We start from the raw sequence: 26,522 nt of genomic DNA, 5'->3' as shown, positions 1-26,522 counted from the left end.
TTATCGGTCATAAATGTTTAATTTATATATGTATCTCCACAAATTCCGCTCCAAATAAGTTTTACAATATTACAATATTTGAATTATATATACAAAATTCATTTCACCAAATTTTGTTACGATCGGTCCATAATTAGTCATAGCTTCCATATAGACCCGCTTCCGAAAATCACCTTTAACGTACATAAATCGCTTAAAAATGTTGGTATACACACAAAATTAAACATAGTTAACTTTAATATAGACATAAATCACACGACCTAATTTCATGGTGATCGGTCCATAATTGGTCATAGCTCCCATATAAGGCCCACTTCCGAAAATCGGGCTTGAGTGACCATACTTTCTTACTTGTTTTTTGCTTTAATCCAGCATTAAAATCGTTTATTATTTTGATTTTTAAATTTTCGCAAATCTTGACTCTAGCACAATTTAAAAAACTTAATGTGAGAAAAAATTGCAAAATTAAAATATAATATATAATTGAAATAATGGTAATAATGGTTTATATGGTTTTCTTTTAAAATATAGTAAATTTCAGCGTTTTTAAACATAAGGTACATTTAAAGAATGTGATTATAGTTATATTATTCACGAAATTGACCCATTGATTCCATAGATAATTGACACGAATGTAGCTAAATTGAATCTTTAAAGATTCAGAAAAAATGTATTTTATAGCATCGCAACTGAATATTGTTGAAAATTTTAAAATGAAAATAATTTTTTTTGCTAATTCTTTTCTATTTTATTCAAAAAGAAATCTAACCTATATTCAACCAAAAGAACCATGAAAAATATATATGAATTCGTATTCTGCAAACTGAAACTTTTTCATAACCAAGGTAATTTAGGGCAAAATATGTATGGTATTTTTATAAAATTATTTTCAAAGTATGGAACAATAACTAATTTAGTATGTTCCCATAAATAATATAATGGGGGTCAAAATATTTTCATAATTAAAACAATAAAATTCACATGAATATAAAACTTAATTATTCGGAAAAGTCACAGAAACAGAATAAAATATTGTACATATATCATTATTTACACCATTTCCAAAAAAGGACCCATTTTCTAAATTGATTTCATTTGCTAATTTCTATAAATATAAGTAAATCAGTAGTCTCGGAATGTTGGAATAAACGAATTATTCTGATAATACTACGAAAATTACAAAATTTATAGTATACGATAGATAAAATTGTGTAAATTTAGAAAATATCTAAGTTTTTATTGTGTCAGCTACAGCACGTGCAAATATATTTTATTTACAATCAAAATATCTCTTGACCAACATATTAGATTTATTTTTAATTCAACCTTAGGAAATAGTGTATTTGAATATAACGTTTTTTTTGTTAATGTTTCATTAATAAAATTCCTACATAATTATCTAAAAATAATTTTAAAAGTAGGTGGTTGTTCATTTATTTTTTTCAATATTTATTTAAAATATTTTTTTTTTCGAAATTTTGATTTTTGTTTTCTTATAATGCAAACCAATACCAACTTAATTTTTCTCTTTTTTTATAATTGTGGAAAATGCTAAAAAAATATTCAAATATATTTTTTTTTTTATTAGAAAATTATACAAAAATAACTTGAAAAAAAATAATAAAACACAAGAACAACTGTCATCATTGAGAACTAAATGAGTGGATATGTAGAGTAGAGTAGAGTGGATGGAGCACATTTGTCGTAGTATTTGAGAATATTTTGTTAAAATTTGGCATTAAATTTTGTATTGTTTTAAAAAAAATATTAATAATCTTTGCATATTGTTGTTGTTAATATTGTTTAATATACTATTTATAATTTTATTTGACAATACAAATTGAATTTGGTGTTTTCTGTATTTTTTTGGATAAATATTTTTTCGATGATGATGATGTTGTTGATGTAGGAAAATGAAAGAGAAAAAAAGTGGTTGTACGATGTTTGTTGTCATCGTCCGTCTGCGATACACCTGATAAAAGTATCAGCAGCAAAGAAAATAAATAAATAAAAGAAAATTGTATCTATTTTTAAACATTTTCAATACGTAAGTATACAACAGATACGACGAGTATTAATCTATTTTGAAATGATATTTGTTTATTTCTTTGTTTCGGCTGATATGACTGCTGCATTGTGTTGCGAGATTTTCGAATTTTTGCATAATTATGTGCTCGTACTTATATGGTATTATTGATTCACCTCCATCTCATCGAGCCAATGACTCATATCAATTTATATTAAATAGAAATTTCTATAAGAGAATTGTTTTTATGAATATTGTATTTAAATAATCAGATGTTATGTATAGATTTCTGATTTTTCTGTTTAATTTCTAAATCAAATTTATTTATTTAATTTTATCAATAGATCGATACTAAGATACAATTAATGATGCCAAATAGTATATATTAAATGATGTAAACTTTTTGGCTAAAACATTACATACATGCTAACTAAATTCTCGGTAGTTTTGTGATAACCGAACTTATTTTTAATCAAATTATTCAGTCTAACCAAATTGTTCTGATAAATTGTATTGTCTATACCCTTTTTATACCCTACACAATGAACTGCATATATAGGGGTATCCCCTGAGTGTTGGTTATAAAAAAAAAAATTATGCGTTTGTGCAGATTTTTGTAACGCCCAAAAATATTAGTCTAACACCCACCTTAAAGTATACCGATCAACTTAGAATCACTTTCTGAGTCGATTAAACAATGTCCGTCCGTCCGTCCGATCGTCTGGCTGGCTGGCAATTTAGAAGATATTTCGATAAAATTTGGTACACATAACTTTTTTGGTCCAAGTACCAAGCCTATTGAAACTGGCTGAAATCGGTCCATTATTTCACCTAGTCCCCATACAAATGTCCTCCCGAAATTGGACTTAATCGGTCATATATGTTTAATTTATATATGTATCTCCACAAATTTCGCTCCAAATAAGTTTTATATATACAAAATTCATGTCACCAAATTGTGTTACGATCGGTCCATAATTAGTCAAAGCTCCCATATAGACCCGCTTCCGAAAATCACTTTAACGTGCATAAATCGCTTAAAAATGTTGGTATACTCACAAAATTCAACATAGTAAACTTTCATATAGACATAAATCACACGACCTATTTTCATGGAGATCGGTCCATAATTGGTCATAGCCCCCATATAAGGCCCACTTCCGAAAATCACTCAAAAATATAAATTATTGAAATTTTAAAAGAAAAATTTTTTTGCTCATTTACTTGGTGTAGGGTATTATATGGTCGGGCTTGACCGACCATACTTTATTACTTGTTTATTATTTAATTTAATATCTTTTATACCTAGAATTGAAAATCATCTGAATTCGTGCTTTATAGTTAAATTAATAAATAATATACCATAACTCGATTTTTTAATTTATTCAATATTCTTCATGCCAATTTTTTCAACAAATTTGAACGTTCGTTAGATTGTTACATTGGATGTATAACTGAAAAAGAACTGCTCATCTTTTGAGGCCAAGAACGAATCAAGCCAATTTTGGATACTCTTTTCTGAAATGAAGCGAAACACAGAGAGAGTGTTCTGCATCGATCGAAATAAATAGTAGTCGGACGTGGAAGGTCTGTACTATAAGGCGCATGAGGCTTCCCAACTTCTCAACTACTTCTTTCTAAATAGTTTTTAACAGATATTGCAACATGTAGCCGAGCGTTGTCATGATGGAATATTACGGTTTCACGTCTGGTCGTTTTGAGCCAATGCTGCACTCAGAGAAAAAATATAGTTGGGCATGGTTACTGTAACCATTTCAATATTGTTACAAGTTTTTTAACTATGTTATAGTCACAGTAACCATTTACATGATTGTGGTAACAATAATATGGTTAATTTACGATCCACATGATTGTATCAACCATATATATGGTTACAGTAAACAAATATATGTTTGTGACAACCATTCATATGATGAAGGACTTATCATATTATGTTGCACTCGGCTTAAGGCTTATCATAATCTGAGAACAACATATTGTTTACTGTAACCATATACAGTGTGAGACAAAAATGTGTAAATGATGGTCATATATTTACACTTTGTGACACCATTTTTAAAGTGGAATGTTTATAAAGAAACGTTTTGTGTTTTTTTAAACAATATTTATTAAGGATATTTTAGGACTAAATAAATAAAATATTTCCTTAATTATACTCCAGTAATCTAAAAAAAATAACTGCAACCCATTTACACACTTTTGGCGCAGATTACTAAAGTAACTTTTTTAGTACTTCGAATAACCTGCTTTCGCGTCAATGACAGCCTGAATTCTGGAGGGCATACTCTTCACCAGTTTGCGACACTCTTCTTGCATTATAGATCCCTAGATATCATGGGAGCGCACCTAGACCTGAGTTGTGTTTCTAAATGCATTTTGATAATTATAAACGCGACGTTTTAGAATTCGCACCAAATTCTCAATCGGATTTAAATTCTGAGATTGTGGGAGTCAATCTAGCAATGTAATTTTGGCGGTTTTTAAAAAATTAAGGGTCTTTTTAGACTTATGTTTGTTGTCGTTATCTTGTAGTATCACAGTGTTTTCAATTTGTCCACTCCAATCATTCAGACTATCCACATCTGTTGTCTTGATAATGTCTATATACATTTCTGCATTCATATTACTACCAATTTTATGAAGTTTTCCTACACCTTTCGCAGAAAAACAACCACAAAATGGCAATATTCCACCACCATATTTCATAGTCGTCATAAAATCACGGTCTTTTAATGGCGCATTTCGTTTTTGGTAGTCATATTTTGGTCCATCAGTTCCAAAATGGTTAATTTTCGATTCATCTGTACAGATAACTTTTTCCCAATCATCAAAGGTCCATTTCTTAAAAAAATTTACAAATGTTAGTCGAAGAGACTTGTGTCTTTCAGTTAAACGAGGTTTTTTTAACAATCTTTATTGCATAAAAACCACATCTTTTGATTTCTCTAAGAGATGCACGTTTTGAAATCTTAATTTGGTAGCTTCTCCTGATGCAACTAGACGTTATACAGTGAGACCATCTTTTAACAATAGAATTGAATTCCGTCCACAAATTGGTGCTGGAAAAGCCAAACCACATATATTCGCTATGTTCTCAACAGATTAAAAGAAATATTGAATTTGGTGGATATTTTTCGATAGGAGATACCATTTTTCAGCTGCTCGGTAACAGAATTTGAAACTTCGGTGATAATCATCTTCATATTCAATATTCCTTAAAGAATTGTAAATTGTTAAGTAGTAACATGTTTTAACTAACTGTCATTAATGAAATTGATTAAAATTGTTATTTTTCTAAATAATAATAACAAGTTTATTTAACTTTAAAGAAAATGCGACAAAATTGTGTAATTCAGTTTTTAACTTTTTGATATCCTGGTATTTAAATGCCATTACTTCACATTCATTTTTTTGTATTGCTATACTTCACTAATCATGATCTTCATATTGTGTAAAAAATATTGTCAGATTGGTAAATGTTGAGCATAAAAATTCAAATTATAGATATTTCCAAATTTATTTACACATTTGTGTCTCGTACTGTATATGGTTGATACAATCATGTGAATCAAAAATTAACAATATTATGGTTACCACAATCATGTAAATAGTTACTGTGACTATAATATTGTTAAAAATTTTGTAACACTATTTAAATGGTTACAGTAACCATGCCCAATTATATTTTTTCTCTGCGTGTGGCTTTAAACGAATCAGTTGCGTTCGGTACAGGTTCTCTCTGATGGTCTGGTCAGATTTCTGGTCCCACCAAATACAGATCATTATCTAGCGTCATGGATATTTGGCTATGTTGTCGATTCGACTGGTTGGCCGGACTTCACATACGATCTATTACACTTCGAATTATCGTAATGGATTAATTTTTCATCACATATAATGATTCGGAGCAAAACTTTTTTTCTTTTATAGCATTCAAGCAGTATTTCAAACATGCAAAATCATCTTTCAGCTTCAATCCGTATGGTAACCAATTTCCCTGCTTTTGGATGAATTCTGCTGCTTACAAAAGTTTGTGAAATTGCTGATTGAGTAGCTTAAATAGTTTACTTTAATAGTTAAATAATACTTAAACCGTTCAATATAAAAATTCTCAAAAATAAGTTTATTCAAATATTGTACAATCAGAGCATTTAACTTTACGAGCTGCTTTTCTCATAGACGTGTTCAGCGCTCTTCGAAAGAGTTGTTCGACTTATTTTGCCTTACAAATATCTTTCAGAGCTTTTTTCTTCCTGATCCAGTTATTCTTTCAATGTCTTCCTTATACAGTTTAATGGATATGAGCCTGAGAAAATGATTACCTTTTTTGCAAAAATGACACCGAGGCCCCAAATCTTTGGGGGCCCAAAGTTTTGGGGCATGACTTTGGGTTTTTTTTTATTGTTGGTCTGTTATCACGTAGTGGTGTAAGTATATGGTTATTTGCACTGTGTAATTGGCAACCTTAGTTGCAAATATATTTCAGAATTCTGCAACTGTATTTCAGAAAATACAGTTCTATTTTATGTTCAATTAATTAGAAATGCCTGTAACTCAATTTTCTTAAATATTATTGTAAATTTTTAAATATAATTGGAAATATTTGAAATGCAATTAGAAACTTTCGAATTTTAATTGGAAATGGTGTAGTTCCAAAGTGTATTCTTTACAAAATTATCAATTACATTCCAATTTTTTAAAAACCATACAATATTTCAGAACAATTTCATTTTTATTTTCTCCTAAAAACGATATATAGTTTTTTGTGGTTTTAAAATGTGTTTATATTAAAAAAAATGTTTGTACACTGTGTGCCAAAACATTATTTCGATTTAAAAATAATTACAATACGTTTAAAACACAGACAAAAAAATTAAAAAAGCAATACTGCTGCATACAAATTTTGTTTTTAGCCTCTAATCATAATTATTTTTGACATTTCTATACTTTTTCCCGTACGTCCGTTCTTTACGATTTTTTTATGTCTTTTTTTGCGAATGTGTGTCGTGTCGTCCATATGTCGTCGTGTTGATGAGTTAGTTGGTTGCTTCATCACGTACTTGAGTTAGTATGTGAGTGTGTGTAAGTTGTTGCACTTTGGTGTTTTCAATTTGCTGCATCGCATCCTTAAAAGGTGCGCTGTTTGGATCATCATGTTGTTGTTTTCTAATATTTTTTTTTTAATTTACCTCAATTTGTATTATTTGTTTAATGATTTTTTTTAAATAAATTTTCATTAATGCATTTTTGTTGTTGCTTTTGCTTTTGCTATTTTTTTTTTAATTTTCAAAATAAACGACGCATTCTTTATGTCATATTTGTTTTTGTTTTGAATTTTCAAAAGGAATTTCTTGTGGTTGTGAATAATTGTGAATAAATGACAGGAAGAGTGTTTTCAATAAGATTTTAATTAGCGAAAAACTAAAAGGCTACAACACCCAATGATAACATAGATACACATTTGTGTGATATCTATTTATAACTTGAAATTATGTTATGTTTAAATTTTTATTCAATTATGTAGAACATTTCATTTCATTTAATTTAGTTTTTCTTTTTTTTATTAAAAATGATTTCATTATCTATTTAATGCTTCTATGCTAATATAATGCACAATTTAATTTAATGAAATGGATTTAGTTTAATAAAAACTACGAGGTATATTAAGAATTTTTTGTATATTGAATATCTGGAGTTCAAATCTGAAATATGTTCCCTTTTCCCATGAGGTCAGAATGCGTTTTGTTGTAATCGATTTACTCATTAAAACTAAATGCTGAAATCGATTTTAAAAGTATGAAGTTTATTTGCTTTATAATTTGAGCTTTAAAGTAGTTGAGCTGAAATTGTACAGTTAAGTTGCAGTTTATTATTCGAATGATTATTTAGTGGTTCTAAAAGAAAATGTTATGAAATCGTTCTGAAAAGCCATATTAATAAAAGAAATTTTTATTTTTCACAAAACGTTGAAACTTTTTTTCATGATTTCAATGAAATGAATTTGACTCTGATTGTTTTTTTTTTATTATCAAATTGTTTATTGAAACCGAATATATATTTTCTATTACAGAATATGTATATTGTTTTACTATAAGAGAAAAATCTGTTTATTATAAAATCATCCATAGATTGTTTTTATTTAAATATGACGGATTGTAAAGGAAAAATATTTGGTTTAGTGTAAGATATTAAAAGTAAACGATTCGCAAATATTCGCATATTTTTACATGTACCTCAAAATTACTTCAGTTTTATGTCACGTACGTATACCCTTATTTCGCTCGATATTTTGGACAACAATGTTTCGAAAGAAATTATTATTTTTTGAATACATAATACCCAAAGTAAATTAATAAAGTAGACTCAGTAGAACAGCTGACTATTTTTTTTATTCAGTTTGAACTGTCAATTCACTTGTGGTTGTTGTGGCGAAAAATACAACAAACCCAAAAGCAAAAACAACAACAGGCAACTTTGACAGTTCACTTACCATTTAACAAAAACAAAGTACCTATTGTTTTTGTAAATGTTGTATTTGTTGTAGTACTGTCGCTACTTTATAAATTTACTTTGATAATACCATTTGAATGGAACATAAAGACCAAATTATTTTTGAGATACTCTTATATTTTGCAAAATGTATTCCACTCTATAGGCGTACAAATGTCAAGTACGATGACATGGAATCGCCCATATTCGGTGAGATTATTTGCCCCTGGATGCTGGTGATCTTGAAGGTATGAACACGTAAGGATATATACAAGAATACTTACCTCGTTCATAAATAAAAAAAAATCTAATTTCTTAACTCCTCTTATGGAATCTGATAGGATGATCTTATTCTTTTCAGATGGGTTGTCAATTGTTCGAGTTTTAATCAAATAAAAGTTCATATTTTTTAATATTAATATTAATGTGATCGATTAATTTTTAAAATTTCCTCGATTATTCGAACGAATAACTAGTAGAAAATATTAATCGAATCATTTAATAAATATTTTTAAAAACAGAAAATTTTTAAAAATTTGTTAAGAATTAAAAAAATTAAAAATATATAGATGTAAATAATAATAAAAATGAGCATTTTAATTATACAAATTCTCGTTAAAAATTTTATGAATTGATTGAAATACTTTAGATTCCAACTTATTTTTTAAAATTCATACACGACTTTAAGTAAATTTGTAATGTTTTAGACTAAAATAGATTATAAATTTTTCCATCTGTTCTGTACACCGAACGAATTCTGTAAATCGAAAGCACATGATTTACTCGTTTTACTATTGAGTAAACTAATCTGTTTACAATTTACAATTCAAATACGTTTTTAAAAATCGCTCGATTTTGAAATCACTCGATTTACAGATTATAATGTTTTTAATTGAAAAATCATTATAACTCTATTGCAGACTTTAACCTTTCGTAGGTCTTTAGTAGTCACAAAGTTTTCGTTTTTACGTTAGGTTGGTTTCATTGTTGTGATATTGGTGTGTTAATCCAAATCCATTTGAAAATTAATGGAGAAAGTCGCTTCTATAAAATTTCTCAGTGTAGCCAACTTGGAATAACATTATTAATTCATCGTTTTCTCAAAACTTTTGTTTAAAAACCATTTTTTTTATTCTAACTTGAAAATAAATTTGATTGACTAATGCTATTAATCAAATAATTTTTTATTCTAAGTTGAAAAATCCTTATGGTTCTTGAATAGGAACCATAAGGATATTTTGAGGCTAATGACAGTGCTAACGGGTTATTGGGTGATCGGTAAGCATGCAATAATAAGATACAGACTTAATAATTATGTAGGCAGATGTAATGGGGGTATACATATATTGAGCCATTCATTATTTTTGTAGCACCACGAAATATTGACCTACAAAATTATATATTAGGGTTCCTAATTTCTCAGACTTTTTCCGGCAAATATTAAAAATTCATTGCCGGACATTTTTTAATAATAAAAAACCAGAAAAAATTTTCAGATAATCGGTCAAAATTCAATAATATTAAGTAAAATCTGAAAAAAGCGTAATTCGTTTCAAAGGAGACCTTTTTCAAATCAGAATGTCCCCTTAATAAAACAATAGTGTATAATTTCTTATACTTAAAACTCTAGATTTTTTTTTAAGAATCGAAACAGGGCACAGAGGGATTTTGATGTCAAAAATTAAATTTTTTAAACACGCAATTTCAAAAATCAAATGATGCAGTTTTGTAGAGAAATGTTTAAAGATGAAATGCGCACATATAGTTTTAAGAAAAATTTTATTTTATTTTTAAAAAATTTAAGTAAGGTCCATGCAAGGGTGTTAGCAAAAATTTACTTATATTTTCACGCAATTCAGTGGTTTATATATGTATAATTTTAATAATAATACCATTTACCTTTAACATATTTGAAAAATATAACATTTTTCCATAAATAAAAAAAAATTATGGGTATCAAAAATTATTTTATTTTTGATTTTCCATGGAAAAAAAATGTGACTCCACTGTTTTTTTTAATAAAATGAAAGTTGGAGTGTCTTGTTTCGATTAAAAAAAAATAGTTTTCGGAACATGATGAAAACTTAAAATTGATTGTCGAATAATAAACAAAATATCAAAAAAATCGTATCTATGTATGATTTTCGTGGGCGGTGGGCGTGACTGATTTTATTGAAACTCGTCAGCGTTCTTTATTTGTTTCAAAAAATATACATATGTACCAAATTTCTAGACTTTTACTTGGATAGAAAAAATTTTATGCGAAAAAATCTATTTGAATTGTATGGGCAGTGGGCGTGGTCGATTTTGATAAAATTTTAGGTTTTTCTTAGTTTGATCCATATAATTCTCGCCCAATTTCAGCGCTCTACGATCACTCCTTATAATTTTTGCCAAAAAAGGTATGAAGCCATCCCTCTGTGCGGGGTTTAAAAGTAGTTGCGATATCACTGTTCTGTAAATGTTATCAAATAATCTGAGGTGGTTCTAGTTATAGTCGCTCTAAAACTAAAGATTTTTGAAATAGTTATAAAATGTTTGTATTAATACTTTTATTAATGTAATTGAATTGATTTAGTTGTAATCCTACTAATTTTGGTGCTAAGGACTTGCGGTATTTTTGAAATATATACATATAAATAAAATATTTCCTGGGAAAATGTGGTATTTTACTATAATTTAAATGTTGCATATTTAAATAAACTCAATTATTGAAAACAAAACTCTGTATTATTATAATTAAAATTATTTATAGATTATCGGTAACTGCAATTTCAGTTACTGTAGTTTGAGCTGAAAATTTGTTTAGGGGTAATCAGCCCAATTATGAATAAAAATTCCTTGGGAGCTTTTATTCATAATTGGGCTGATTATGTATGTGGTAAATTCAATGGCAAAAAAAATTCCCGGGGAACAAATTCCCGCGGAATTTTTTATTCATTATTGGGCTGAATATATCCAATATGTTTCTCATATCAGTGACTTTTTCAATGGAAACTCATTCCGATGTAAAAATATCACGATTTGAAAAATTTGTTAATTTTTAATATATGAATTTATATGAAAAAACGTATTTTTAATAACGTTTATCTTTATACATAACTCCTGAACTAATCGAGTCTCCATCGAAATTTTTTCACGAATATAGTATAGAGTTTAGGTGAACTCATATCATCTTCTTTTTGAATTTTTAACACCGCGATCTTTGATATTTTTTACATTGAAATATATACTCTGAAAATTGACCTTTAACCTTTTGGAAGTAAACAATTTTATTCACACCATTTTAAGGACAATATCTTTGCCTTTAAAACGGAATCAAAAATTATGTTGGACTTTGAGTAGCTTCAAAGTTATGGGCAATTATGTGTATATAATTTTAGACAATTTTAATAAATTTTTCAATTTTCAAATCGCGATATTTCGATTTATATCCGATAAAATAGTCATAGATTTGAGGAACCCTTTGGAACCGTAATGTGTGTGGTAAAATATATTAAAATCGAAGATGTCAAATCAAAAAATAACAGTTTTCTGTCCGTTTTGATATGTATTCTCCCTATAAAAATTTAAGCACCTTTGTTTTACCATATAAATTGAAATTTTCAAATCGCGATATGTTTGAACTGGAATGGGTTCCCGATGAAAAAGACATTGACTAGAGGAAACCTTTTGAATCAAAATATGTGTGATAAATTTAATTATAATCGAACATTTCAAATCCTAAAATAGCAGTTTTCTGTCCATTTTGATATGGATTCTCCCTCTTCTTATGTTTTATGGAATGTGAGGAGTGTTCCTGCATATTATTTGTTTGGTTTTATAGATGCCACCACATTAATTATTCTTTCATTAAATTGGTTTTTTAAAACATAAACTTTTGATAAATTATGAAAAAAAAAAAATGCAAACTGGTTTAAATCCAACTTTTTGTCAACTAAATGTTTAAAATATTGATATCATGCTGACATCAGTAACAAATTTGAAATATGTATGTATGTATGCATGTATGTAATTGAATTTAATGGTTGTCTATTTATAAAGCAATATGTAGTTTATTAGTAAACTATTTTTCATTTGACAGCTAATCTAACGGTTGTCAAATTTAACTATAATACATATTTATAGATTTATTTTATTTTAGATATTTGAGTTCGTTACAACAAAATAGAGAAAAACTAGAAATAATAAAATATATGTATCAGAATAATAAAAAAAATATTCAATTAGATGTACTTAAAAATGTTTATTTAAGAAAATTTTCCAATATTTATTTATGTGTATATCTAATAAAAGAAAAGGTGAAAATTGCAGTGTAATTAGAAAACAAATTTTAAATTATTTGTATTCAGTTGTGTTTATAATTTACACAACAACAAAAAAATAAAATTTATTGGTTTTTTAGATACACATACATATGTATGTATGTAGATACAAATATAAATACAGTATATAAGTAAATTATGGAATATGTATAACACGAACTATGTACCTAAATTTAAATAAAACAAATAATATGTACTTGGAAATATATATATACAATTATATCTATGTACTACTATATTAACAAATGTGTAGCAATATTTTTAGCAAAAGTATCTAAGATCTACAAAGTAAATGTACATTTATAGGTACTACATAGAAATATATGTACAAATATCTATCTATATGTATAAAAAATATTGAATTTGTATGTAGTTTTAAATATGTATGGGAATGTGCATCATCATATCCATTTAGTGGGAGCGGAGCAATTTGGCGGCCAAAATCTTAATGGAATCTCCACAAAATTATTAAATTATCAAGAGTATGGCGCGCAGGTCTATTAAGAAATTCGCTCATGATAAAATTTTGTAAATAAAAATTGATGATGCTGTAGCTACATTTACACTCAAACACTTTTACACAAACATAATGCTAAATTTGAATTTTCTTTTTAGAAATAAACAAAAATATATTGTGTGTGAATTTTTGATTTTGTTGAAATTGTTTTTAGATTCATTTATACTTTTTTTTTTTGCTTTATTTTTGGAATTATTCAATCTTTTGCGCCATTCTTTGTGTATTCGTGAGATTGTTTATTCTTTTTGGATGATTTTCTAGTAAAATTTTAATAATGTTTTTGATTTAGTTGTATGTATTAGTATTATTTTTGTAGCTATTCTTATCTTAGTGTGGGTGTGTTATTTCTAAAAAATCTATCTATCTACATTCGCATAATTAAAAAACACACATACTGCTAGCTACTCATAATGATTCCTTTTGAATTTTTTTTAAAAAAAATTCTTTTTTGCTCAAGATTTTCATTTAAACGCTTGTTCTCTCGCCTACACGTTGGTCTAATTCTTTTTTCTTCATCGTTTGTTAATTTTATTTTTCTCGTAAATTTTGGAAATTGTTTAAACAAATAATTAATTTTGAAAATAGAAACCATTTAATGTAAACATTTGTATTTGATAACAATACCAGGCCTAAAATGAATTTTAATAAAATTTATTTATTTTTTTTTGCCCTGGAAGCTGTACAGAAAAACTATAACGCGGTGTGAAATAAAAAAGAATACCTAAGAATATTCCTTAAATATTTTGAAAACTTAAGAAAAAAAATGAAAATTTATACAAAAAAGGAAGAAAAATTGTCTAGAACAGATCGATTGACGCGATCACCTGGAGGTTTACTTTGTTAATCAGTTAAAATAAAAATATTCAAATTTGTATAATAAATCCGCTGCAATTTTAAAGTATTTCCTTTCGTAACAAATTCGAAAGTAAACCTCGTAAAAATTGTTAAATCTTTTGTTAACAAAATTTTCATAGTTTTTTTGGTTATAAATCTTCATTCAATAACAATTCTATTTCCATTCTTTGGTTACGTCAATAAGAATTATGGAAGAAACTAACAGTTTGCTGTGAAATTATGATTAGATACGTGATATAAATAAATAATTGAAATGATTTGCTGATGTAGGTAGATCTCTTGTTGCTTTAGAAAATTTTAAATAAGTGCCAAAACAAAATTTCTCCATGAACTAAATAGTTTTGAGAAAACTGTATACAGTTTAGAAAATTCTCATTTAAAAAATTAAACCAAAATAAAATGTATGCACCTAGTTAAATTTTACTTTAACTAGGAGGTTATTGCTAACCTCACATTTATTGTTAATGGGAGTTAGAGTGTTAAAATCATTGTGGCTGAAATAAATTTTGATTCCTAAAAATCGAAGAAATATTAACAGCTAAAGTGGGTTTTTGATTTTCTGTATTTTTAGATACGGATTTTAGTGATTTAATACATATTAAGCTAAAACCAAAAATCGAGTATTTGCTAATGATACTCGTATATACAGTCAGAGACTAAAGTTTAAATACACCTCAAACATATTTAAACTTTTGTCGAGTGAATTTTATCGTATTTTTAAGAATTAAAGTTATGTTTGTAAAGTCTATATTTTTTGTTATTTATGAAACTAAATAAAACAGTATACTTTAAGTTTTCCTTAAACGTTTACTTTTCTTTAAACAATCTATATTTGAGATTTGTATTTAAACTTCAGTCTCTGACTGTACATAGTTCTTCCAAACAATAGTTTTTATTTCTATTTTCGACAAATGTAGCAGAAACGTCACGAATCAGCTGATTGATTTGTTTTCTTTCGTAAACTAAGTGCTGCATACTTACCTGATCAAAATAATGTATACTTATTTACGATACAGCTACCGTTGCACAGTGGTATAGAAAAAAGAGGAATTTGAATGAAATTTGACATGGGGAAGTGAGCCCACCAGGGGCGTGGCCAGGGGTCACCTAAGTGTGACACCTAGGGTATGTTGAATTTTTAAAACGATCTGATTTAAAAAAAATTACTTACATATATAGAATAAAACAAGTAAGAGAGCTATATTCGGCTGTTCCGAATCTTATATACCCTTCACCAAATTAAACTTTAAAAATAAAAATTTAAAAATTGTTTTTCAAAATTTAAAAAAAATTTTAAATTGTTTTTGAAAATTTAATTTAGTTTTTTTAAAAAAAAATTTATTACAAAAAAATATTTTTGTTAAAAAAAAATTCGGGTTAAAAAATATTTTTTTTAGATTTTGACCCATTCTAGGTCCAAATTACTATAACCTTATACATCGTTGCAAAGGTCTTTGAAATATCTATCATTAGATATCCATATTGTCTATATCAATGACTTAGTAATCCAGATATAGGTTAAAAATAGGTCAAAAATCGAGGTTGTCCTGGTTTTTTCTTCATATCCAGCCAATTTTGCTGATTTTAAATAGGAAACTTCCAAAAGCATATCTGACAGAATTATTGCAGATTTGGATCCCGAAGATATCTGAGGTCTTCAGAAAATTACCTTCTCACGAAGCTATTTTTCGATAGTGCATTTTTGGAAAAAAGTACTTTTTTTGCATTTTAAGTTATCTAAAAAATGTCTAAGAAATGTATAAGCAAGCAATTTATACTTTTTGAAATTTTTTTTTGGGATTTTTTAAAACTTTTTTGGAAATTGCGGGATTTCTAATAACAAATTTCAAAATTTGTTCTTATATTTGTATTTTCAATAGCAAAATCTATATAACTGTAAAATTTCATTCAAAAATATTCATAAATAAAAATTTAATTTCAATTTGAAAAATTTTTATCTTCCATCGAACTTCTTTAAAAATAGTTTTTAACAGGTATAGCTGCTTGTGACCTAGCGTTGTCATGATGGAATATTAAGATTTCATATCTGGGCGTTTTTCGGTCAATGTTAGCTTCAAATGAATCAGTTGGTTTCAGTACAGGTTCCCTGTTATGGTCTGACTAGATTTCAGCAGCTCATAACAGATAGGACCCTATTTGTCCAACCAAATACAGAGCATTACCTTAGTGTCATGAATATTTGGCATTGGTGTCGATTCGGCTGGTTGAACGGGCTTTACATTCGATCTCTTACGCTTCGGGTTATCGTAGTGCATCCATTTTTTATCGCAAGTAATGATTCGGTGCAAAAATGATTTTCATTTATAGCGTTAAAGCAACAATTCGGATATGCAAAGTCGTCTTTCAAGGTCTTTCGGCTTCAATTTCCCTACTTTTCGATGAATCCTGCTGCTCGCAAACGTTTTGAAATTCCTGCTTTTGTATCTCCCAATGATTTTGCATACTCTTGTTGAGATTTACAATAATATTCATGGACTTTTTTTAAAATAAAAAAGTAAAGCAAAACTTCCCGCATATGACCCTTTGTTGGCACAAAATTCGTCATTTTCGTAAATCCCGAACTCTATCGGTTATAAATTCTATAGATATCCACCCAAAGTTTTCCACAAATAAGTTTAGTATACAAGTAAATCACACCAACAAATTTTGTGCGGATCTATTCATAACTGACCATAGCTCAGGCGCGGATCCAGGTCAACGATTTGGGGGGAAAAATTAAAATTTGTTCTACATTTTTCTTTTTTTTAATTTTTATATGGAAAATTTTCGGTTTTTTTTTGGGGGGTAGTTCCTATTTCACCCCCTTTGAATCCGCTCCTGCCATAGTTCCCATATGAAACCCACTTCCGACAATTACTTCAATGAGCATAAAACTCTTAAAAATGATGGCATCCAGAAACACAAATAAGTTTGATATAGAATGAAATCACGTGACCTAATTTCATGGCGATCGGCCCATAAATAGACATAGCTGCCACATAAGACTCACTTCCGAAAATCACTCACGAAAATAAATTTATTGAAAGTTTAAAAGAAAAATGCTGCTGTTAATTTACTCAGTGTAGGGTCGGACTTAATCGACCATAATCTCTTACATTTTTTTATATTTATGTATATTGTATTTTATCAAATCTATAATTAATTTTATATATTTGTATTAACACAATTATGTCGACAGCCACAAACACACATTGACATATGTATTCATTGGGGATTTATTAAGAATGTGCATTAATCAACAAAATAGAAGGCAAAACTATATTGAAATAAATACAGTTCTTTTTCAAGGCAAAATTAAAGCAATTTGTATTAAAATAAATAAAAAAAATTTCAATTTAAGCAGGTCTTATTATTTTGATTACTGATAAGATCTTATCAGTAATCAAAGGAAATACATACATGGCTAATAGTTAAACCAACAATTTAACTAAACATATTTTTGCTAACAAACTTTTAGCAATTTATTCCCCACGGCGCATACTTGTATGCATATCCTACTCTCTCTCCCTCTCAAACTCAATTTAAACCAATTTCCTATGCATATATTTAGCCAATTTTAATCTGGTCCTACGTTTCACTACACACCAATAAACCGCATGTTCCATGGCAAACATCCATGAGGCGAACAGCAATAACAGGCCATTGAATGCAAAACTACCACCAACTTGCGACAGTGTCAGACTCTTGAACGGTTCCTCGCGAGCACGTTGTATTTCATCGCTAATCTTGCGGCGCATGTCTAAATCTCGTGCCCATTTTTGCATGTGACCTGATTCAATAATATGCTGTATGACCGGATTGATTTTGTGCAACAAATGAAATTTCTTTGGCATCAACATTGTCACCAGATACACGTAAATGTTTTCGTTGCGGTCAAAGCAATAGAGACTGTCGCGCGGTATACGTGGATTGTAAAAGGAGTGTTGGCGCGAAACGGCCACAGCCAGTTTTGTGTCTTTAGCGGCACGTTGCAAGCACTCTTCAATGTTGTAGCACATTTGAAACTGTTCGCGCACATAACGATAGATCTACAAAAAAATATAAAAAAATATTAAATACAATTTTTTAATGATTTAATGGATTGATAAATTTACACACATGTACGAGTATCCACTTACCTCTCCTTCCTTATTTAAATGTCTTACATTGTCCACACTGCCCATGATGTGCATACGATTTTGATAAATCTCATTCAAATGGCTAATTTGATACGATGACTTGGGCGTTGTCAATGTGCTGACCAAAAAACTCTGATAGATATTGCTAAACATGAGGCCCATGAAAAACGTGGCACCGAAACACAACTTTAAGCTAGTTGGTATTGGCCTCAAGTTTATGGCCTGACTGAGTATAATGCCCATTACATAGACATTGATGCTGAAGTAGCTTTTGAGGAAACCCAAACGCAATTTAAGACATTGCTGCGACATTAAAATACTCAATGAGGCTGCTAGTATAAAGAGTAGTGTCAATATCCAGGCTCCAATTTGAAATGTATTCATAAAGTTGAATAGATTGTGGGTGTGTTGGGCTTTGGCCACACACCACGTCAAGTCATCTTGATGATAGGGTATGGTGCTGGACACAAATTGACTTATGCTGGGATCTTCATCGATGCCACCCACCACCATTTCAATGTCGCTAAAAAGGGAGAGGAATAAGGAAAATATATATTTGAACATCGAGATTCTTCATTTTTTCTTCAATGTTCATCATATATTGGGTAAAGCTCTGTTTACAAAGCTCCGAGATTTATATGATAAATTAAAGATCCATATTTTGAGGACGTTTAAATATAATGTACGACATTTCAGTCTGGCAATTTGTGACTGTCAATAGGATGGTTTTTTCGATGCTCTCAAGGTCCAAAATTGTTCCTCGTTATCTAAATGTAAAATATTTAAAATCAAATCCTGAAAATTAGGACAAATCGGATGCACCGAAAATCGCAAAGGTGATCAATAAAAAATATTAATAAATCGAGAAAAGAATTGATTTCCTCGCCAGATTTCAAAGTAATTTTGGAGATTCCTGCTCTTTTTTCATTAGCGCACATCAAGATTCAATTAACAAATATTTTAGGGTGAACATTTCATGATCTTTGGGATGTCGTTTGAAGGTGTCTCGGGGAGTTAAAAATTTATGCAGATCCAAGATCCCATAAAATAGTTTAGAGTAAAATAACATAATCTTTGGGAGGTTGTCTGTAAGTAATTTTGATTTTTATCCGATATAGATCCGGCTCGATTGCCGTTTAAAAACGAGAAAATCGGCCAACAAATGGCTGAGTTATAAGGAAAAAACCAGGATAACCCCGATATTGTTTACCTATTTTTGATCTATCTCTGGATTACTAAGTCATTAATATAGAGAATATAGATATCTAATATTAGATATTTCAAAGACCTTAGCAACAACGTATATAACGCATAGCAAGTTGGTGCTAAAAATGGGCCAAAAACAGGAAAAATATTTTCTAACCCGAATTTATTTTTCACAAAAAAAAATTTTTTTCTCTTAAAACTCACAAAATAAATTAAGGCCCTAATCATAGAGAATTATACATAGAGATGAGACACTATGATTTGTCAAACAAAAATACAACAAATAATATTTCTGATACAACAACAAAATACATTGACTAGCATGTATTTTGTTGTTGCAAGAGATAGGTTTTTGACAACAGACTTAGGTTTTTGACAATTCCGTCTCGTCTCTATGTTACCCTATGGCCCTAATTTTGTAAATCACGTCACCAAAGTAATATTAATGTGGAAAGCAAAACCAAAATTTCAAAAATTTTAAAAATTTGTTTTTGTTTTATATACAAATTCTGAACAGAACAAACGCACCAAAATTCATTGTTTTTTTTTTTGCTTTCCACATAAATTTTGTTTTTGCTTTCCACATAAATGTTCATTTAAATTTTGTTTTCCAAATTTTGTTTTAAATTTTTACTTTTAAAGTAGTTATAATTTTGAGAAAACTATATAAGATTCGTCACAGCCGAATATGGCACTCTTACTTTTTGTTAACTCAACTTACCCATCTATCAGCTGCTGGAAAAGATGATATAGATTTGTGTTCTCCACTTGCATTTCAATGCTAATATGCAAACGTTCCGCTATCGTTTGTATCATTTTATACTCAATACCATTAAGACGAATTTCCGATGAAGCACCCTGTGCTTCCGCTTCTCCATCCTGCTGTTCATTATAAACCACATAATCATCATTATCCTCATCATCTGCATCGATTTCCTCCTCTCCGCCGTAGGTGCTATTGTAAGAGGTATGATTATTCGCATCACTATCTGTTGACGTTGTATAGAGACTGTTGTCTAAAGCTTCGTTAAATATGTAGGGTTCCCAGGGACGATAAGCAGCTACTAGGGGACAACCACTTAAGTCTTTGGGAAATTTATCCAAGAATAAAGCACGATATAATTCTTCGATATAAAGTTTGGGATATTCAGACTGAGTGGAATTGTCGGTGTAGGCAAGAGTTTTATATTGACCAGTCTTATCGTCGGCATCATCAACATATTCTACATCAGTTGCAGTAGTTGTTTGGGTGTTGGGAATATCTTTGCTATCATTATTTTCTGGATCATCTTCTTCATTAGATTTGGAATTCTTTTCAGTTTTGTTATGTTTTTCTTTCTGTTGTTCATCTGCTGCATTTTCTTCAGCTTCATTAGATTTAGGAATGTTTTCATCCTCTGTCTCCTCTTCATTTACTTTATCTTCTTTGACTTCCCGTTCCTTATTTTCATTCGATTTTGAAGATCTTTGATAATCTGTATTTTTTTCTTCCACTTTTCCTTCTTCCTCTTCTGCTACTATTTTGTTATGTTCCTCTTTGTTATGTTCTTCATCTGTCTCATTTTCTTCACCTTTATTAGATTTAGGAATGTTTTCAGTTTTGGATTCATCCTCTGTCTCCTCTTCATTTGCTTTATCTTCTCCGACTTCCCGTTCATTATTTTCATTAGATTTAGAAGAGCTTTGATTATCTGTATTTTCCTCTGTCACTTCTCCTCCTTCCTCTACCACCACTGTTTCGGTATGTTCCTCTTTCTGTTCTTCATCTGCTGCATTTTCTTCAACTTCATCAGATTTAGGAATATTTTCAGTTTTGGTTTCATCCTCTGTCTCCTCTTCATTTGCTTTATCCTCTTCAGCCTCCTGTTCTTTATTTTCATTAGATGTAAAAGAGTTTTGATTATCTGTGTTTTTCTCTTCAACTTCTCCTTCTTCCTCTTCCGCTTCTGTTTCAATTTCTTCATCTTCTTCCCCTTCCTCCTCTTCATCATCTCTTTCACTTTCCTGATAGTCACAAATATCCAAGGTCTCTATCGATATAACCCGATTGCCACAATTATTATCCGGATGATAGGGAAATACCGATTTGCCGAAATAGAAACTGCTCTCCTCACTTTGTCCAATAATATTCACATTATAGATTTTCTTGTTCATAAAATTCAATAAAATCTCTATCATTATATCTGTCATTTCCTCTTCGGTCTCCTCCACCGCCGAAAAGTACACCACAAACTGAGCCAAAGGATTCCAATTTAAATTGGCCTTCCAACTTTCAAATATTTCATCCATATCTTCATCTTCCATATTTTCAATGACGAAAAAATAACACTGGGGCTTTTCATGCAAAACTGGTTGGGTCTTTACTTCCACATCACTATCACGATGCGTGTCTTTCACCACTATGGTCCAATGATAATTGGGATCGGAATGTAGAGATTGCAGTAAAGATTCCTGTACATGTATGGAGGCTGAGGTAATGCTCATGTGCAGCACAGAGCCTGAGAGAGCTTCGCCGGAATGAAAATATTTGCCCAGCAGAGCGACGGTGCATACAATTTGTGCCCGATCATCGTCTGGCACTTTAATCAGATTAATGCCAAAACCCTGAGCTTTACTTTGAAGCCATGTGTTTAGAAATAACAGCAGCCAGAGGTGTGTCATAGTTATAGCTGTGCACGAACTGAGTTTAGCTTTTCAAATGAAATTGTAATAAAGATTTGTTAATGTTACGGCCGAAGGCGAAAAATATATGTTACATGCATATAATTTAATTATATTTACAGACTACATACATATTTGAATTAACGATATGTACAGTGGGTGCTAAAATTGCAAGAAATAACCTTAAGGACTTTGCACACCTTTTACCAGGCCTTTAGTTTTATTACTTACTGTACATTTGTTTACATTGTTTGTATTTGCTGCAGTTTACTGAAACCTATTAAAAGACAATCTAATTGATTTCGATCTTTCATTATATTTCTTAGTTAAATAGTACAATACAAAAAAAAAACTAAGCAAAACAAAACCAAAACCTTATGACTTCGCATGTAAACGACCCCAATTCAAATAACAATGTACTCAAACTTATACAAAGATTTTCGATATAAATTTTGTGGCACTTCCGAAACTTTATTTCTTCAAAAACCTAACAAGAATTTACCACCGAATTTGTAAGAGAGAACAAAAAAAAAACACAACGAATTATATTCATGTGCATGTAAATACACCACTCCTTGGGGTGTTTGCCTTTAAATGTTTACTTGAAGCGAGTAAACAAGCTGGCGAGCAACACATACAAATCAATCCCAGCCAACTCAATTCAATCCAAATGAACCACAGAGTCAAACTCCATATTTTATGGAATATTTTGCAAAAGAATTAGAAAACAATGCATATAGTTTTGCAACATACATATGTAGGTATTTATTTCATTGCTTGGAAAAAAAGTATTGGTTAATTTATTATGGGGTCCATAACTTATGGTTATGACCATTTCTAAAACAGCCGGCCAATCACTTTTACGTTCTAAAATCATTAAGGTCTTATTATTACTATTTTAGTCTTTCTGGTTACTTTTGTCTTGAGGTGAGTAAGTGGTAATTATTATAACGGTTAACTTGTACTAAGGAGTGCGGCATTAAAGAGGATAATACAAATTTTTCATAATAATTTCTTCTGTCTATAATCTATATACATATTGTTACGAATTTGCAATGGCGATTTAAATTTAACGGTCTGTAACGACTGCCTGCAACAATCATCATGTTTATAAACATGTTTATCAGTAGAAGCTTATACTTATCAACAATGTTGATAGCATGCGTTTGATTAGCATTGTTTTTAAATATGGCAACACTAAATGTTTAAGCTGCTAACATTAACATCGAAAGCTCTAGAATTCGAATATACGAGTTTTGACCGTTAAGAACAATCTAAGGCTACATATGCAGATGGCAGTGTGTATAAATAGTGAGTGTGGTTGCAGTAGTGAATGAGTCTAAGTTGCAGCATCGTTAAGTAATGACATCAACTGCATTGCCAGTAGGGTATTCAATCGATTAACCGTTAATCGGTTAACCGATTAATTTTGGTCGGTTAACTGTTCGAATAATTTAAAATTGATGATTTTCAAATAACAAATAAACCGATTAATTTGTGTCGATTAACCGAAATTTCTTTTTTTTGCACTTTATATAGAAGTATAGTTTAAAACACACAAATTTTATTTCTTAACTCGTGAACATTTCCTTCTAGCAATAGTTTTTTGTAGTATTGTACGAAAACTGAAACTGAAGAATTTGGAAATGACCTTTTTATACAAAATGCTTCTATGATGGACTTTGTGCTAATGAGTCCGAGGACGACATGGTAATAGTCAAAACTGGCGACATTACTGAAACGAGTCTTTTATCAGAACTAGACGAAACTAATAAATTATTCAAAATCTAAAAAAAATCCAAAAAGAACTCCAATGGTCTATCATGCATTACTTTCGATTTCTACAATCAGTAAGAGAGTTTTGTCAAGTCAAGTTTTATTAAAAAGTTAAACAAAATCGTTTAAAAGGAAAGCATTTAAATTATTTTCTTTTTTTAAAAGATTATTTCAGAAGATTCCCTATTTATTGTTTTATTGAATTATGTTTTGTTTTGTTTGGTTTTTATGTTTTTGTTTTTTTATTAACAAAATGCTTATAAAAGTACACAAAATTCGTGTTTCTCCTTCCAATATAAAATTAAAATACAAATTATTCGGTTAATCGAATAATTTAAAATTAACCGATTATTAACCGATTAAATCTAAACCCCGATTAATTATTTGCTCGATTAACCGATTAAACCAGGAACCCGATTAATTGAATACCCTAATTTCCAGTGTATACTTGTACATTATAAAGTGTGTGTGTATTTCTGCGATTTGATAAACGTGTACGGAGTGACTATTTGAATAAATAAATAAAGAGTTGTTACAAATTTTAAACTACTAAACAGCTTTTATTTGCAATCAAAAGTATCCGGATAATTTAAAGGAAATAAACCACGTTTTTTAAAAGGTAAAAAACGTAACATTATATATAAATGTAGGTTTTTCCTCTCCTTAAGAAGGGATATATGTATGAGGAGCCGCAGAACAAAAGGTACTTTTTCGCACATTTAAAATTTTTGGGAAAATGAGTTTTATTTATTTCGCCTCCTTAAAAAACTGCATGAACCTGGAAATGGTAACAAGTTTCTTACTTATCAATAGATACATCTAACTGCCATAAGCCACCACATTAAATTTTAAGGATGTTTGATATAAAACCATTTTAATTGTTAAAAAATAAGTAAAAAAGTACGTTTTGTTAAAAACAAAATTAAAAACTATGTTTTTTATGAGTTTTTTTTAAAGATAATATTTTAGATGAATGTTTTTAATCCTGATCTAATATATAAAAAAATTACACATTGAGATTAAATAAATTTCGTTTTATACTAGTATTGTACGTTTTAATAAGTGCACATTTTTTTAGAACCCATTTACTTAGTAAAAAAATTAAAAAATTTTTGCTGACTTGATTGTTTCTAGAAGATTTCAACCCAAATATTATAAAAATACCAAAAAACCAATTTTTTATAAGATGCGAAAAAGTACCTTTTGTTCTGCGGCTCCTCATATGAGATAGAATATTTAGGTTCTAAAATTTCAACTGTTATTTCGGTCGAAATGGACAGCGAAGAAAAAGTACGTAAAAAAATAATTAAAACTTTTAAAAAAAAAAATCCAATATGGACTTTCAAAAAAATAGAAAAAAAAAATTAAACAGTACCCCGTTTCTGTAACTTGTGAGAAGTTTTCGCATCGAAAAAAATTTAAAAATTCTAGTAGTCATTCAGTTTTTAACAGAATGACTTAGGTAATGTTTAAACTGAATACATTAAAAGTACAGACACAGTAAACGATTTACTAATACTCGCCCTGTGTTTAACAAGAAGTTTATAAATTTTTCGAATGAAAAGTTTTTCACATACAATACAGAAACGAGGTACAGTATAAGGAAGATTTGAACATTGAAAAAAACCTGGATCAGCAGAAAAAAGGGTATAACAGATATTGGCAAGGCAAAAGAAGTCGAACAACGCTTTTGAAGAGCACCGAACACTTCTATCAGAAAAGCAGCTCGTAAAGTTAAAAGGTCTGATACTTTCGTGCTCAGTTAAAGAACTTACAAGCAAAAGAACAAGAGAAAAAATGTAGGTAAAATTTTTTAAGAAGTTGTGGCAAAAGAAGCCATTCATTTGTGAAATCAGGCATGATAAACTCAGAAATATATATTACGTAGTGTCTACAAAAACGGCTTTTACCTTTCATATTTCTGGCCCGATTTGGCATCATGCCACTATGAAAAAGGCCCTTGAGTGGTATTCGAACAATAATGTTAATTTTGTACCACGGGAGGCAAATCCACCCAACTGTCCAGAACTTCGGCCTGTGGAAAAGTATTGGGCTCTTTTAAAAAAATTATTAAAGAACACAAGAAAGGTATCCCAGGACATGACCGATTTTAAACGTAAGTGGACCACCTCGTCCAAAAAGGTAACGAAGCAACTATAAAATCTTTAATGGCAGGATTTCCAGAAAAAGTGGAAAAATTTTGCCCGATTTTCGCCATATTTTACAGTATAATTTCAGAGTACTTAGAAAACTTGTGCAAAATTTTATCAGGATTGCCGCATAATCAATATATTTTTGACCGCTCAAACAGTATTCCGGAGGGACATTTGTATGGCGGCTAGGTGAAATCATGGACCGATATTGCCAGTATCGTACTTAAGTGCTAAAAATTCGGTAATGCTTCTTTGCCAACTGGCTATCTACGGTTAGAACGGAAAAAAATCTATGGATATAATGGAATCATTCTATAAGCAATAAATTTGGTCATCACAACGAATCTGAATAGA

The 26,522-nt window shown here is 29.5% G+C and overlaps 3 protein-coding genes across 3 annotated transcripts in view; 1 reads left to right on the top strand and 2 right to left on the bottom strand.

The window, feature by feature from the left end:
* Window positions 1-26,522, bottom strand: part of Map205 (Microtubule-associated protein 205) — a 395,519-nt gene that overhangs the window by 116,848 nt on the left and 252,149 nt on the right. The window lies entirely within an intron of this gene.
* yellow-e (L-dopachrome tautomerase yellow-e) overlaps window positions 1-26,522 on the top strand; it is a 102,611-nt gene that overhangs the window by 16,361 nt on the left and 59,728 nt on the right. The gene's annotated exons all lie outside the window — the stretch shown is intronic.
* Window positions 17,733-22,239, bottom strand: Ir87a (Ionotropic receptor 87a). Its single transcript, XM_065498376.1, has 4 exons — window positions 21,310-22,239; window positions 20,300-20,730; window positions 18,373-18,895; window positions 17,733-18,282 (listed from the first exon to the last, which is right to left on the bottom strand). The coding sequence occupies exons 1-4, from the start codon at window positions 22,237-22,239 to the stop codon at window positions 17,776-17,778; spliced, it is 2,391 nt and encodes a 796-aa protein (XP_065354448.1). The 3' UTR covers window positions 17,733-17,775.

The sequence above is a fragment of the Calliphora vicina genome, chromosome 1 (genome assembly GCF_958450345.1).
Source record: "Calliphora vicina chromosome 1, idCalVici1.1, whole genome shotgun sequence".
Classification (NCBI taxonomy): domain Eukaryota; kingdom Metazoa; phylum Arthropoda; class Insecta; order Diptera; family Calliphoridae; genus Calliphora; species Calliphora vicina.
The sequence above is the reverse complement of the archived record's forward strand: the minus strand, read 5'-3'. Positions and strand labels throughout refer to the sequence as shown.